This window comes from Mastigoproctus giganteus, chromosome 1 (genome assembly GCF_048544385.1).
Source record: "Mastigoproctus giganteus isolate SK-2022 chromosome 1, ASM4854438v1, whole genome shotgun sequence".
Taxonomy (NCBI): Eukaryota; Metazoa; Arthropoda; class Arachnida; order Uropygi; family Thelyphonidae; genus Mastigoproctus; species Mastigoproctus giganteus.
Genome location: NC_143575.1, coordinates 8,659,567 through 8,677,447, shown reverse-complemented (window position 1 = coordinate 8,677,447; position 17,881 = coordinate 8,659,567). Strand labels below are relative to the sequence as shown.

The following is a 17,881-nucleotide window of genomic DNA, read 5'->3' as shown; positions in this document are numbered from 1 at the left end:
ACAGTTTGTAAAATTACACTGATACGAGATGGATTTGAACTAACACTCTAGGAGCCTCCCTTAATAATAACAAATGTCCACATGCCATCTTTTTTTTTTTTCATGGATCTTTTCGAGCAGTTTCAATTTAAAAAAGGTTAAAATAATTTAAATTTTTATTTTCTGAGCGCTACTCACTGATACAAAGAAATTACTCAATTTTTCTGAAATGTGTTTTTACGACGATAGTTGTTATAAAGTGGGTCACTACAGCGAACAAATTGGGGAATATCTTTATTGGTACTAAAACAATGTTAGCTGCATTAAAACATAATAAATACCACAGTTGTGCTTAAGATTTATGTCATTTCTCTGCTCGTACAATAAATATGAGTGGCCAGACATTTAAACCAATTAAAATTTATTTATGTGCCCGCATACTTTGCACCAACTATTTTTCGGGTTCGTAGGGAGACTACGTGCAATATTTCTTCTGGGTTACGGAGGTAAAAATCTGGATTTAATATACCATTACCTCTGGCATATTACGGGGACACCAGAAAAGACTCTGCAGTGGGAAAGAGAGGGATTGGATGTGCATATTTGTAACCATGACAACATCCATGTCCTTTATGACTAATAAGAGATAAAGCGAATTAAGGGGACACACACACTACATAATAGATGTCTTTTTGGCTAATGGATTATTCATAAATGTCATAAATAAACAACGGAAATAAACAGATATATGAGACGCGAAAATTAAATTCCAGATGAGTAATTGGTACCTCATAGAAAATTTTCAACAGCACATTCAAGTACATCAACCATCATTGGCAAAGGCTTTTGATATTGTAGAGCACATCCCTCAAACCACTGTACACTTCTGATAAAAAGCTATGGAACAAACAAAAAAAGGTAAAAAATCAAAAAACTTTTTATTTGATTACGACAAACACTACTGAATCGTTTGCTTTAAGGTCGTACTAATGACGAAGATGGGACACATTTCGATCTGAAATAACAAAACTGTGCACATGAGTTCATGACGGCCAAAATGGTGTTCTGATAATCCACGGAAACATATTCTGATAATGCATGCGATCTCCATGGGTAGCATTACAGGAGGGATATCGATTCCTCGTGCTGAGAATGCAACTTTTAAACACGAAATACACAAAAGCCCCTATTTGTGCAATAAATTCCCTCTCGTGCAGTCTTCTACAAACGGCAAGTCTGGATACGAGCTCGCCCACAGATTCAACAAGTTGTAGTGCTATGGAGGCTGACGCTTGGAGTGTCTTCCTGCATTAATGACAGATAATAATCGTCTTGCATGGAGGTAACAAGAGGATGACCTCCAACTGGTCTCGAAAGATACACTGTTTTCATGTTCTCATTAATGCTTCTTAAAGCAATCATTCAAACTGTATTCCATTTCCTAATGAATGCTCGATAGTACGAGCGATAAATTTATCTGGTTACTCGTATTGCATGTCGTAACAGGTTTGTTTCATAAATGCTGAAAAATGGTTTATGTTTGTTCCTTACCTTTTGGGTATTAGTGTATTTTAGAGTCATCTGTCCCCAAACTTAGTCAAGATGTTCTTTAGTGCGTGAGTGACGTTACTGTAGATACAGCAACCTGGTCACTAATGAAGTGGTACAGCATACGAAACGTCTAAGCAATTATAAAAATAAGTAAATAATAAAAAAAAAACGTTCAGTGGAGTTTACAATAAATTATCAATACAAACATTAGTCGTATTTAGCAGTCACGGGCTTCAACCCCAGTACACTCAAAGAGCGCGTGCTCCTGCACTCTTTCTATTGACCACTCGGCTACGTTATATGTAACTAATCCTAGAAAAACATAAAAAGAGATTTTGATTCAAAGTAGGGTTCAGTAATCCAATTCCTCATAAATTTCCAGTCAATGACTATAAGCCTGACCATCATCTGGTATAATTCTAATCAATGAATAAAGGAGATGGGGGTTAGGTGAATATCTGTGCAAACGTAGTCACACAGGCATCATCCAGAGGTTGGATACGGACCTCATAGAAGATAGTGTTGTGAACTAAGACAGTAAGGAGTGGGTGATTCGCCAGCGTTCTTGGTTGTAAATTCTGTATATCGTTACTTAGCAATCGACAGGCAGCGCCTCTAGTGGCGTATAGTGGAAAAACGCAGTAATGCAATTGGCCCGGATACAACCTTTTCCTTTTTTCACCTTTTCACCTTTTCCTTTTTTCTTATGGGGAAATATTTTTCATTCATACGGTAATTTTGAGGAAAGCATGCATCGCATAACACAGCGACTCACTTTACACTTAACTAACCTGCCATCTAATTACCTTGGCATTATGTTATTCTTCAAGACGCTGATGGATATGCATATTATTATTATTATTTTAAATTACCTTTGCCCTGGACACAGCCTGACTAGCTAGCACGATTACGAATATATTTGACTGAAACTAATACATTTCATTTAATCCATATAAAGGCATATTATACACATTCTGCAAACTCTGAAAATAAAAATATAGCTGAACCTCCAAAATATGGCAGTCTCGGGACCTGATCCTTGCTGGGTCTTGCAATTTTCTGGATTTCGGATGGTCATATCATACTTATTAAAAGAAGGCTACAAAAAAAGATTGCATTTCTTGCAACTTTTGTGCAGAGTATTGTAATAATGTAGCCTTTTCTTTTATTTTATTCGAGGTAGAAAAAGAAAGAGATTATCCAGTAATTATACAGTGGAGTAATCCGAAATAAACTTTCCATAGTACGGTATATTTTGGAAGGAGAAAGGTGAAAGGTCGCTTTACCGATGTCCCACTATCGCACATCTTTGACAATTAAACCTTTATGACCATAAATATGAATCTGCATATGCGCTTTGAAAGGCCACAATCCTCTGGGCTATTTAATTTTCATGCAGACAGCATTTGTACATACACAACTGAATGAAATATTGCTGCGCTGTTGTTGTTTACAACGAGGAAAGCATGCATGTTTACTAACGATAATCTAAAATTTCTAAAACCATTGATTATACAGTAAACATGTTTAATGAATCATTAGTCTAATGCTTCATATAAGAATCATGAATTTCCGAAACTGTAATCCAACGCCTGTTATATGAGTCGCTCATCTTGTTCACGAACAGCGATTATTAAGACAATTTCATGACTTTAACAAATTTATGGAGGTGGCTAAGTTCACACACGCAAAGCTGAAGTGGAGTTTAATCCAAAACAGCGTTGGAGCATATTTGTACAGGACTAAAGGGGCCCAACGACTAATAGGCCAGATGAACAACGGTACAAAACATTACACATCACAATATCCATACACTTTTATATCTCGGACCTTTACAGTGTACTGTATCACACGACAATGCATACTACGCGGAGATGGGAAAAACCCCTGGTGCCGTTTGATCCGAAAATATTTTACACTAACCCGCTATTAAGGTTAATTTATAATAAATCCTAGCAAACCCAGCCTACTACTTAGGTGGAAAGTTCGGTTTCCTTCTATACGATTCCTAGAGCATTGATTCAGAGCATGATATAGAAAAGGACTGCCCACCCACGCAATTTGATATCTGTAAATACTGTTTTGCATATACTGCTTATAAATGTTCTTTTTTATCACGGTGGGTATCCCATGATCCCTACCTATGGGAAATAAACAGTAATAATAAAAAAAAACTACCTGTTTCACCAACATTTTGACATCACCATTGATAAACACACTAACATCATCCCAATGTTTCTTACTCGGGGAAGGTCACTTGCTATCTCCGGTAGTTCACGTCTAAACGATTTGAACTGAGTGTTTCCGTCCGAAGTGGATGTCTGCTGTACTCCACCATCATTTATTTCGGAGATAGGTACGGATTTCCAACTCAAAAAAAAAACCTTTGCATCATCAGGCAAAGTTTTTTTTTTTTTTTTTCCCATTGAGTTGGGGAAATAATGCTTGTTCCTAAGTGTTCACTCTCAAAAATGCAGCATAGTCACTTATACTAAACCAAGAAAAAAATTCCGCCCAGGGAAGGGGATTTTCTTTCAGCGCATACGTTTCACTGACGTCAAGTAATACTCTCACCGTAATTTTTATTATATATAACTCACTACGTAAGAGGAAACTTAAGGTTTATATTTAAGTTACTAAATATGGACAAGTCTCATGTAGCGACTGCAATAAGCATCGTCTTTCCGTGATTATAAAAACTGAGGTACACTTCATGAATGTTCATCGTATAATGAAAGCCGCAAAGAATTACCTGCGCGCAAATTATGTAAACTACTTATATTACGCACTGACGAGATTTTAAAAAAAGTTTGTATTGTTTAAGTTAATTGTAAGCAGTGATATGCCAAATTATTTTCTTAGTTTTAATAGTTATTAACCTCATTTTGTCCAGACACCTTTTTTTTTTTTTTTCTAAGTTATTCTAAGGTGTAACTGCAAGCCGTTCTGTAATTAACTTAGGTTGGTCAGTTTTACTCTAATTTACATTCCCGAATTTTATCAAAAATAAACAGGGTTGTTAAAATTAAAGTATCCCTATGTAGCGGGCTCTGGGGCGAGTTCTAAGGCTCGTACTGAAGAGAAATTTGTACAACAGGTACAATAAAAAATGCGCTCGCCATTTATTGGGGGAAAAAAATTAGTTGCAAAATTTGTCACTGTATGGCGCGTAACTATCTTAGTTGCGATTATGCAAATAACTTACGTTATTTGCATAATCGTAAGTTATTGCCACAGCGCCACTACTCAGCTCTACTGTAGTGTGAACCTCATCAGTCCCTCTGTGAATCTCATCAGTCCAAAGCCTCCTCCCTGGTACTCACCAGGCCTCCATACTACATTTCTATTTACAGGCCACGGACCCTTTAAAGCGAAGCTAACATCCCTAGGCATAGAAGAAGATCCGCTGTGTCACTGCGGGGCTGAAGAAACGTGGGATCACGTGATGTATGATTGCCATGAATATGACGAGTTCCGGCTAAGGTTTACCACTAAAATGCAAGAAAATCCCCGGAATTGTGAGCACCTGATTATAATGGACGAGCAGCGCTATGCCGCCTTTACAGAGTTTGCGCAGTCTGTCTTCACTGCTAGACGGGTTAGGCACCCAAACACCACCCATTGAAGATCAAAGTAAGAAACTTCCTGGATATGACAGTCCTCTCAGGAGAAGGGGGGAAAAAACCACTCCTTCCTTCCTTCCTTCGTCCCAGGAGTGACAGACCCACACCAGCACAGCTCAGCTGCTGCCTTTAGGCCTCCCTAGCCACGCTCCCTTGCGTGGTCCTTTGCCTCCACTCCCTGGCGGGAGGGGGGAGTTCATCCCTGGTGTCCCCCCTCGCCACCCCTCTTTTTCACTCTGGTGGGGCATGGGCCTGCTCCACTGACTCGGGGTCATCTTCCCTATGGACCCAGTATCTCTGTCTTTTCCCCCCAGTCTTCAGTCTCCCTCCCCTTCTCTAACTTACAACTAGTGTCTGAATCAACTCCAAATTGTTTGAGCCCTACATCCAAAAACTTAACAACATCAAATCGCCCAACTAGTACTCCCTTTGTTTTTGGATTAGGGGCCCAGAGGCTAAATGACCAGATGAACAACGGTACACGGCACTACTCAAATACAAAATCCATATACTTTTAAACCTCTGGCATTGACAGTGTTCTGTTTCACACCCACAATGTATAGCACGCGGAGATGGGGGAAACCCCTGGTGCCGTTTGACACTAAACACACTCTACACTCTACTGTACTGTACAAAAGAAAGCAGTCTCTTCAAAATCATACAGTAGATGTTTGCCTGCACTACAGCAGCAATGCCAACAACGTTACAAGAAAAAGCGCTATTAATGAAGCTGTACTATCAGAACAGCAACAGTGCAGGTGTACTATCAGAACAGCAACAGTGCAGCTGCGACTACCAGACCGGCGTCAGAAGCGCATAAGGCCCACGTGGGCCTATGACTGTTTGTGCTGTCCGCAAAATGATTGCGAAATTTGAAGCGACAGGACATCTTGGTGTTCAACCAGGTAGAGGTCGAAAACGAGTGGACTTCTCTCGTGTTGAAGATGTGGCTATGGCTGTTGTGGATTTATCAGGTCAATCTCCATGCGGTGGCGCAAGTGTTTCTCGTGAAGTGGACAAGTCGTATTCCACTGTAAGGTTATTAATGCGTCAGGTGTTGCGGTACTATCCTTACAAGATGCACATGCTACAGCAGCTAAAGCATGGTGATGCAGATATTCGTTTCACATACGCACTTCAGTTTCTGGCGCGAATGGCAGTGGATATCACTTGGCCATGGAACATCCTTTGGAGCGATGAAGCCCACTTCTGCTTAAATGGACAAGTGAATACGCATAACTGTCGCATTTGGGCAACAGAAAACCCTCGAGTTATCCAAGAGGTCCTGTTCATTGCATTCTCCAAAAGTGATAGTGTGCTGGGGATTTACGTCACCTGGGCCAATTTTTTTGAACAGGACACCGACTGGACCCCGCACCTGCTCCGTCACTGGACAGCGATATTATGAAATGTTGGCAAATTTCGCAATATCAGAAACAACGTCAAGATACCATATTTATGCAAGATGGTGCGCCACCCCACATGCACCGTTGTGTCCAAAGATTGCTAGGGCAACACTTTACAGACGAACGGGTCATCAGCCGTTGTTTCCAGACATCTTGGCCACCCCGATCACCGGACCTCACACCATGCAACTTCTGGTTGTGGGTTTTTTTAAGAACCAGGTGTATCGGGAAGGATGTCAAACTCTGGCAGATCTGAAGGACAGCATTAGACGTCATGTGCTGGCTATTCCAGTTGACATGTTACGTTCTGCTGTAGAAAATGCTGTTCTTCAAATGGAAACTGTTGTTGACTAAAATGGAGGACACATTGAACAATTGTAGCGCTGTTCAAGTGATTTGTATTGCCACAGCGCCATATAGTGACAAATTTCGTAACCAATTTTTTCCCAATAAATGGCGAGCGCATTCTTTATTGTACCTGTTGTCCAAATTTCTCTCCAGTACGAGCTTTAGAACTCGCTCCAGAGCCCTCTACATAGGGATACTTTGATTTTAACAACCCTGTATGTATAAATAACATGGCGCGAAGAAGCTTTATAAATATTATCATAATCTTGCATGCACTGTAATTGGAATTTGACCGCGGTATATGATTTAACATATATTTTTGCCCTTGTAATAACGGCTCTCCAGATTGAAACTACTAAGATTCCTGTGTGACGTCACGCGTTAGCTTTCCTCAGAAAAATGGCCATGACGTCGTCTTTCTCCCACCAATACATAAAAACAACATTGGAAGTTTGAACTTTCCCACCGTGCGCTCTTAAGCGAGCTGAATTATTAAAAACACCATCCAAGGGTAGGCATCGTAGATGAGAGAATCTGATAAGCGCTGCCGTACATCGGAATTCGGTTGTATCGACTAATATACGAAAGTTGCAACTGCTGACCGATATTGGAGATTATTACATTTCTAGAAAGATAATAGCTACAGGTGAGGGCATCTGCGGGTAGTGGCCAGCTTCCATCTATTCTCGATCAGCGTTTATTCTATCTATAACGTTACGCAAATACTTGAAGAGGTCACATTATCCATAACAGTATTCATCTCGTAAAGATTAAAATGCAATCTGGTACTTCAGATCCAATATTTAAAATCAAACATTTTAAAACAATACGAATAACCTTAATACAATCTGTGAAGATCACCTTCAGAGAACTCGTCCATACGTAGTCGCATACCATTAATACATAAACGAAATCGCTACGCATAAGCGAACAAAAACAAGCTACTATTTGGAAAATGACGAAGATTAGAAGCCCTGACTGTGAATGCGCACACGTAGCCAGTTGAGCTTTCTCTACTGAACAGTAAACATGGGAGGAGGCAACAAACAGAAACGTATTATCGTCGGTGATCTGCATAAAATTGTGAAGAGAGTTTTAAAACGTCACAGAAGTTCAGTATTTGTCACCAGTTTGTTCCACTATTACTAAAAATACGGTCATAGGTTTTTATGGAAAGATTAGGCACATGAACACAAAATGATAGTTGTCAAAGACAACACCAGCGAACAGAAGCCCAAGATCTACAAGGACCGTACTTGCAATTACAGGAGATAATTGGAAGCACGGTACGTGACATTTTAGAGAAAAGCAGTTGGAGACATGATATCAGTTCAATCTTAGACGGACGATATTTGACGATCATGGTGTTGATAACGCTTTTCCACAAAAAACTTTCAACTTATAACCTACGTTGTTAAATGAGTATAACCTAACATAATAATTAGATATTCTAGTTTCTTAAATAGTGGCACAACTATTTCAATCATGCCGTAGACTAGAATGGAGTGAAACTCAAAATTGATGAATTATAAAATAATGTTTACTGCACTGTATTGCACACATGGGATGCGGAAGCTACATATACACTGAGTAGTCGCTTTATTAGGCACACCTACCCTTTTCATAAAATTACACGCTCCTTCAGTAAAAGCAACACATGTTCGCACCATGCCATATATACGAGCAAAGTAGGTGGGCAGATACGTACGCAGACTAGATTTGCGCAATTCAGTGCTGTAATGGGCAATACGAAAGATTTAAGTTTGAATGTGGAATGGTAGTCGTTGCCAAAAGCCTGGTCTGAGTATCTTGGAAATTAAACCCCTGCTGAGATTTTCAAATACAACTGTATCTCAGGTGTACCCAGATTGGTCCAATAGTCAAATAACAGCAGCCAACCGCAATCCTGTGGTCATAAAGCTCGTTGACTCCAGAAGCCAACGAAGGCTGATAGGACTCCAGCAGGATAAGAGAAAGGCTGCAGTCAGCCATATAACAACCCAGTACTACAGTGGTAACCGAAGAGACATTCAGAACGCACAATTCGTTGTAATTTGTTAAGGATGGGACACTGAAGCCAACAACCGAGGTGAGTTACACTTCTGTCAGCAAAAAACACGAAGGTAGGGTTAAAACGGGCTCATGAACACCAACTGCACAATGTAAGATTGGAAAAACGTTGCCTGTTCTGACGAATCCAGGCTTCTGCTGTTTTACGCTGTGGAATGATCTGAATATAGCGAAAACAAACAGTATGAGTCCATGGATCTATCCTACCAGGTGTCAACAATGCAGGCTGGAGGTGGCGGTGTAATGATGTAGAGTGTTTTCAAGGTGTGCACTGGCCCCTTAATACCAGTGGAACAACATTTGGTCGTCAAGTTTTCTGGAAATCGTTTCCGACCAGATGCATCCCTTCATGGCTAGAGAATATCAATCTGGTTTTTTCCAACAGGATCGTGCACCATATAAAGGCTCGAAGGCAAAACTGTAAAGAACTAGTTAGTGGAACATGGAAATGAATTCAGTCTACTGCGGTGGCCCTTCCCAGTCGCCATATGTCAATACAATTGAGAGTCTGTAAGATGAGGTGGAACAAGCGCTTCGGGGCAGAAATCTGTAACCATCCAATTTGTAACAACTTTGGGAAGCAATTGCGTCGAAAGCACATCGAGTCCGTACCACGACGAATGCAGCTGTTATGCGACTAAAGGAGGGTGGGGCTACTCGCTATAGTGGCATAGTGTTTATGGTAAGGCGCCACCTGTGGTATTAGGCAGAGGAACCTTTATTTGTAAACACATTATTGTTGATGTTGTTGTAGCGTTTTAGGCACATCAGCAACTTGGTCATACTGTGCCGTATATAATATGTGGATAAATGTGTGCGTGTTCTGTGCTCGATTTGCTGTTTGGTGGAAGAAAAATCCAAGTTTCCGGGAGGAAAAACCAGCTACCCTCGCCTGAGACCGACTAATTCAGCCACACTGAAAAATATTCATAAAAATTCCTCCCATCATTTACAGGATTCGAACGTAGCTCTTTTCCACCCGCTGTGGGGAGGACGGCGATTCTGCCAACTTTGCTACACACGAGGGTTACAGGTGGCAGATGAAGACATCATTTGGCGTGCTGACATCAAGAGCAACACAAGAGAAGAATTAGCTCAGCCAGCGAATGCCTGTACGTTTTAATTTTTGAGGTCTATTACGAGAATTTGTAGGGACTCACATTATAGGAAGTGCATAGGCTGAAGAAATCTGTCTTAAGCTCTTCAAGTGTGTTTTTAGCTAAATATGTGATTTAACAAACAAAACATTGAAAGAAGAAAAACACAGCTATTCACAGATCGGATTTTAATACAGTGTGGCACCTTCTTTGAGCCCTAATAGAATGGCTGCACATTAAGGATCATTACGTTCTTGCGCCATAAACTTGCATATACTGGGAAGAACGTCGTCAACTTTGCCCTCCGCAAAGTACCATTGACAAAAACCATCACCAAGTACAAAGGACTAAACCGTTCCAAATGCACAGCATTTGGAACGGTGGAGTCCTTTTTAAAAGTGTTTTCCAGGTTGAAACCACATTGAAGCTGTTCAATCTAGAGAATGCTGCGTATATCAACATTCGTCACTCCAGAGAACAGTTCCTCAGAGGATGATATCATTGTGCAGGTGGTGCATAACTTTCACAATGAAAGGTTTATTGTTAGCAGCTAGCCTCTCGAGCCTCTACAGATGTAACTGTCTGCATAAAGTATGTACACTGCAACTACAACTGCACGTTCCCAGACAGCTCGAATAATCCTCTTGTAAAGTAGGGCAGTTTTTCCCTTACAGCACGGCCAACTCTTCAGAGACCTCTTGTAAAAAGATACGATCTGGCTGCTCAACGTTCAACTTTGGCATGACCACGTGCCTCCATTTGCATTCGACATTCCAGACGGTCGAAAGAATCGTGAAAACTTTTGAATTCCATCGCGCTTAAGCTCTACCCACTGCCATCCTACACCTTTCATAAATCAGCTCCTTTACATTTTGCAAGCCGATTTACCTTTCACATTCATTCACTAAAAGGAATACACCAAATTCTAAATAGCAAAAACTCTCTGCAACGCCGAAACAGATATTATGTAAAGCTAATTCTCGAGGTGACCTATAGACTTGCCGCCCATTGCTATAAATGATTCTCAAAAACTTATTCACCGGACACGAGCCCTTGTGATGGATTTGTCCTCCAAAATGAAGGAACCACTCAGAGGTAAACGCTTTCTGCCAACACAAGACATACTGCAAACAGGATTATTCCCTCGTCACTCCAAAACTAAACCAGACTATTGATGATATCAGATGCCTCCCCCATATTTAAGGTGGAATTGTAAAGAGACCAGAAGCTACGTTGAGAGAATTTATCCAACAAATACTTTTAAAAAAATCTCTAATCATTTGGAAGGGGGGGGGGTGAATCTACAATTAATTAACATAAAAAACATCACTTTTTTCAAATCCTGTTGACGTTTTTTGCAACAGTCCTGTTTCCTACAATCCTGTTGATCGTAGGCACGAGACTTTGCCTGCAATCATTGCAGTAAAAAGTTCCAACGTTTTAAGGCAGATAAATATTCATTGCCCTCGCCGGTAGCACAGTGGATATAACCACTATCCATCCCATCCCGAGTGGAAGACGTCCCAGTTCGAATCCCATCAACGACGAGAAGAATTTAAGGTTTTCTTCACAACATGGATGAGTCAGTCGGTTTCAAGTGTGGGTTGCATGACTTTTTCTCCCGGAAACGTTTTCGTCCAGAAACAGCAAACCGACATACAAATACACACAATATACTGACGGTCTCTTATCCTTAGTTACTTTGGCGTATAACACATACCTAACTTAACCTAACAAATATTTACTAATATATATTAACTGGTTTAATTCTATATAGTTCATAAATTATTCTGTAAACTAGGTCAATGATTATACACACGAGCCAAAACATTATGAGCATCCCACACCTAGAAGTGAAATGACCGACCGGCGCAGCGTATATAGCGATAGCATGGATAGTGCCTGTCACTTCATCAGCACAAAACCCGTGGAATGGAGAAAAGGAATGGCCTGACGGAATCTGAACAGGGAATGATTTGGGTACTAGAAGGCGGGCCATCACCTCAGCAATCACAGGCATTGTTGGTTTTCGAGGGCCGCTGTAGTGAAGGTATGGCGGAATGGTCCAAAGAAGGACACACACAACAACTTAACGTGCTGGGACGGGGAGACCACCATTGGTTCACAGTAAAGTTGGAACAGTCCGGGGAAACAGACGGCTCACGATCCCTCAATTAACGGCAGATTACAACCGGGACGCACAGAAAAACGATTCTGAGTACATTACTCAACGAACGCTCTTGCGGATAGGCTGACGGAATAGACGAGCTGTTCATGTGCTCATTATAAGACTGACTTCCCTCCCAAAGAACTAGGAACATCCTCTCCTGGATAGTAACAAAGAATATAAAGTCTTCACGCACTTTGCCTAAGAGTTATTCAAGAGGATAAGATCTTTCCTCAAGACCATTGACTTCTTCATAAGGATTTCTAATCACATCATCCTAATGATGTGATTAGAAATTGGTAAAAGAAATTAGAAATTGCTCGACTGGTAAAAGGAAAGAGTCTCCTGGTCTGATGAATCAAGATTTGAGCTCCAATATACTGATGGACAGGTGAGTATTCGACAGCGAGCAGATGAACAGCTGCAAACAAGCGGCACGGTTGAACGAAAACAGACCGGCAGCGGTGGATCATGGTTTAGGAAACGTTTTCACAGACATCACTGGATTCCCTCGATCACACTGAACATATCCTCACCGCCAGATCTACCAAGAGACTGCATCTACAAACACGAAAAGCCCTACCAACCTCACTCCTTGGAACAGACTGCAATCCTGCTGCAAATATCAAATAGGAAAAAATAAACCTATGGAATAAACTCCTCTCTTTGGCAGGTTAGATGGGATGAAAGTCCGACTGGAGAGGTCACCAGACTTTTTATACCAGATGCCACCTTTGCCATGAATAAGCCGCATTTTAATGGGTTCTTCCCATCCATGAACACGTCCTACATCCTAACAGGACATGGTGCTCTTAAAATGAAACTGTTCCAATTCGGACTGGCGACAAATCCTCATTGCTCCTGTGGAGAAGAGGAATCCTGGAACCACATCATATTGTCCTGTCCCAACTACGAAGAACAACGGACAACACTTAAAAATAAATTTATAAACAGAGGTTGCCCACAGGGGTCAGTGTTAGGACCACTCCTTTGGAACTCCGTACTTGACCAGTGGCTCACCAGAAGCTTTGACAACTGCGTCAATTTCGCCTATGCAGACGACTTGGTTATTTGCATTGCACGAAGATCCAGGAGAACCCTTGAGGACCGTGCAAAGATTGTCCTGGATGACCTGGTAAACTGGACCCTCACATATAAATTAAAAATATCAAACACAAAAACAAAGCTAATGATCTTCAAAAACAGGTTGGATTACCGCAGACCCCCTAAAGTGCTTATTCACGGGAAGCAAATTCCATATGTTGCACAAACTAAACACCTTGGCATAATATTGGACGACAGGCTCAGATTCCAACCACACGTTTTTAAGCTTTCGCTATTCTTTTCTAGTCTATTAATTTTTTAATATTATTTTATTATTATTATTTATTTATTATTATTCCCCCCCCCTGCTGGTACTCAGGACTGGGCATCCTGAGTAAGGGATTGCTGGCATCCATTGGTATTGCACTACCTCCAGTGGATGCCGGATTTTAGCGCACTATCGAAGTGCAGATAGTTGATTATGTCCGGCTCCACGTGCCTTGGAACGGGCATCAGGCAGCAGTTGCTCAGGTGTTGGCTGCTCACATTTCATGCTCTGATTACACAATTCTGTAGTCAAAATAGAGACAATTTGCGGAGATGGACCCAGGTCCTAGAGCCGCTACAAACAGGCCACATACATACATACACTAATACATAAATGTCATTGAGTGTGCACACATGCATTTCTTTTACTTTTGAGTCTTGAGTTTTGTTATGTTTTACAATTTTGTAAGAGAAGCTCCACTTTCTGCTGGAGTTTCTTACACAGGTTCAAATGATTGTAAATAGAGAGTGTTATGTATTTATGTAATTAACACTTAAAAATAAGGTTCAGAACATCTCAGAAGTCAATCTTAAAGCCTTAATTGAAAATGAGACTAACTTTCAAGCCCTTCAAATCTTCACCAACGACGTCTTCAGCAAAAGAATGCAGATGCTTCACCACACTGGATAATTTAACAAGCTCTTGCTGAGCTGTTCCCTGTGTCACCTGCCAGTCATCCCTGACTTGAATCCTTTTGATCTCTGAGGTTGTTCAGAGATGTCAACCACTGGTGTTTTTTTATTATTATTATTAATTTATATATTTTATTTATTTATTATTATTAATTTATATATTTTATTTTAATTTTTATTTATTATTATTAATTTATATATTTTATTTATTTATTATTATTAATTTATATATTTTATTTATTTATTATTATTAATTTATATATTTTATTTATTTATTATTATTAATTTATATATTTTATTTTAATTTTTATTTATTTATTATTTATTTATTTATTTATTATTATTTTATTTTTTTTTTTTTTCTGCTGGTACTCAGGACTGGGCATCCTGCGGGATTTTGGCGCACTACTGAGGCGCAGATTATGCCCGGCTCCACGTGCCTTGGGACGGGCATCAGGCAGCAGTTTCTCAGGTGTTGGCTGCTCACATTTCAGCCCCTGTTTACACAGATTCTGTAGTCAAAGTACTCTCTGCAGACAGAGACAATTTGAGGAGATGGACCTAGGTCCTGGAACCCCTGCAGACAGGCCACATACATACACATACCAAGGTATTGTTTCGAATCAAGTTTCGCCCTACATGGTGACCATGTATCTAGATAGCACTGGACTCTTTCATCAAGACAACGCCCGTGTCACAAGGCCGCAGTGTGCAGGAATGGTTCGAGAATTATGCCCAAGCATTTCCTGTGCTCCCCTCGCCACCAAATTCTTCCGGCATCAATCCCATGCAACATTTGTGGGATACGGTGGAACGCAGCATTTGCCAATCCACGCCAGTGCCTCACTCCGTGACGTGTTCTGTCCAGTTGGCCGAGGATACCTTCCGGTCCCGTGGAGTGGATACCACGCTGGGTGCAAGCGATTAAAGCGGCCCAACGAGCTAGTAAGTAGGTGGTCCTAATGTTTTGGCTCATGAGTGTAAATAATAGTAAACGACATGTATTAATTGTACTAAAATGTAACAACAACTATCATTCTGGCCAGGTAGCGGGATCATGATGATATGTTCGTAAATAAACAGATAAGAGTAGAATACAGTTATCCGAAATTTCGATTATCTGAAAATCGTTTTCAAAGTTTTTTCTGCTTTATTTTCCCCCAAATTTCACTCAGCGAAATTAACGTATTTAACATTCAATTCAACTATGGGAAACCAAACTAGGCCATGTATATAATAAAATCACAATTCGGCTTATAAAAAGCATTATGAATTAAGCAAAGAAATAATTTCATCCACGTCACTTTAGTATAATACCAACCACATTAATATGACATATAAAAATTTCCCTGTAAAAAAAAACAGCTACATACTCGCCATCATATAAATAACCGCAAATAAAAATGTATGTAAATGTCAATTTGCAGACATTTTGTTTTATTTTTATCAATATTTTAAGCACCTGTTTGGAGTGGTCGGTGTATGGAGAAATGGCATAGAAATCTACCTATCCTGCTTTGCTTTATTCTACAAACACATCGATCACACTTCTTAGCTTTTTAAATACGCCTTGCTCTTTAAATTTTATGAGCATAAGGATGCTACTGCATTTCAGTTATTTATATCTGTTATTCCACTGCCCTCCACAATATTCGCTTAACCAACAGTTTGCAGAAAGAGTTTATATTCGTGACCCAATACTTCTGGCAATAGTGTATTATGTGATATGTAATGTGAACTTGATATTTTGCTCTGTTGTGAAATGAGCAGAAGCTTGAGCAGTTTTTATTTTTCAGGTGTCCGTGGCAGCTGGGAAGAATGGTGGACATACGAAGGCATATCAGGTAAGCGCAAAGGTCAATTTTATTTTTGGTAATGTTGAATCACCACATCCGTAGTGTGACGTAGGTGTTCCTGCGAACCACACTGGGTCTCTGTTCGCTCAGCCATACACACTGACAATTTCCGTCCCTGCGAAATTTCGCGTAGCACGTCTCGACGGACGACGGTCGCCGTCCGTGATCTACATCATAATTACTCTCGGTGCAAGTAGGCGTAGGAGGCTTACAGGGCAGGAAACTCCTTCGCCTTCTATCTGCCTTGAAACACTGATCTCACTACATTAGTCACCTGTGGGAGGAGGGAAGCGATATCGTGGCGATCCACTTGTGTGGGGAGATGACCAGTGTCGTGTCATTTCGCTATGCGTCGGTTTCATCAACTCACACTCTAGCAATAACCTTTAATGTCCACCCAGGCAAACACACGCTAACTGGTGACTGATGGACACCGCCACGCCTTCTGCTAGTCCATTAGGCCCACACACAAACTGCGCCAGATAATTTTATCTGCGAAGCTATCCTAACACATCATTAGAAGCACTAGCTTATTTATTTGGTTAAAGTGACTGACTCCGCTGGAGTACATATTAAAAACTGCTAACGAAACGGCGTTTCTGATTTCAGATACCTCAAATATTGGTTACTGCTCATTAGTACCTTTGGAGCTTCAATTGCGTGCACCTGTCTCTCTTCCGGGTGACTGTAGTACTGTAAAATACTATGAGAGCTAGGAGGAGTTGGTGGAGACATCTAGTGGAGAATTTCGAAGCTATTAAATATTCCAGGAAAAATATGCATATAATATATAAGGGGACCATAATTAAAATTATCATATACTGAGGCCTCTGTCGATTTACTAAATGGGTAGACGTCTTCAAATGTGAAATCTGCACGTTTCAAAGCTGGCACAAGAAGCTAAGGAAAAATATTTCCAAACCTCACCGCAAGAGGTCAATGGTGTTTCAATATTTTTTGAGAGATTTACAGTAATAAACGGTGAGTGCTCTCTTCATTCGGTTAGAATTATCGCTGACGACGCCATGTTTTCGAGCTGCTGTAAGACCGTGTTCGTTACAACACGAATGAAAGCCCAGAATGTATCGCCAGAATATCGCAGTGACACCAAATAGCAAAACTTAAAGAAATGAACGCTATGAACAATGGCTGCATCTTTTCTGAAGCCCTGGCACATAAAATATTACAAAAATATTAGGGAAAACTGTTTAATTTAATTACATATACATATCTTTTACGAAAAAGCACTGTCCCGACTTGGACAGCAGTTATCATTTAGTATGTAAAAAGTAAACTGACCAAATTTCGATCCAAAATTTTCTCTGTAAATAAGGTTAGTGATATGTTTTTGCCGGTTGATCCCAAAATTTAATAAGTCAAAACCTTGACTACCCATCATAAGTAAACAGTGTGCGTAACCACCAACAATCTGACAGGGGCATAAATTTGGGAAAGATTTTCGCGATTCTTATTTGTGGACAAGAAATTGATGCTAATACTGAACCCCTCCCCTCCACAAATACTGTGCGACTTATCCACCCACCAATTCTAATAAAATTTCTGGTCAGCATATGCCCCTTGTCCCTGGGATCTGAGCAACTATCCATCACTGAAAATATTAACTCCCCAAGCTCTCATGAAAAATTGTTCTGGAAACAGGAAAAAACAAGCAGCAGAGTAAGGTGATAGACAAAAGGGCCATTGTTTCAACTGAAGCTAATTTTTCTCTCGTTACCAGAAACTTCGGGACTGTCATTGAAAATTAAAATAATGTCTCACT

General features: G+C 40.4%; 1 protein-coding gene across 1 annotated transcript in view; it reads left to right on the top strand.

Moving 5' to 3' along the window:
- Positions 1-17,881, top strand: part of LOC150090533 (carbonic anhydrase-related protein 10-like) — an 84,166-nt gene that overhangs the window by 28,363 nt on the left and 37,922 nt on the right. The window contains exon 2 of the mRNA XM_090378352.1: positions 16,042-16,089. Within this exon, the coding sequence (XP_090234478.1) occupies positions 16,042-16,089 (48 nt within the window). The remainder of the gene's footprint in view (positions 1-16,041; positions 16,090-17,881) is intronic.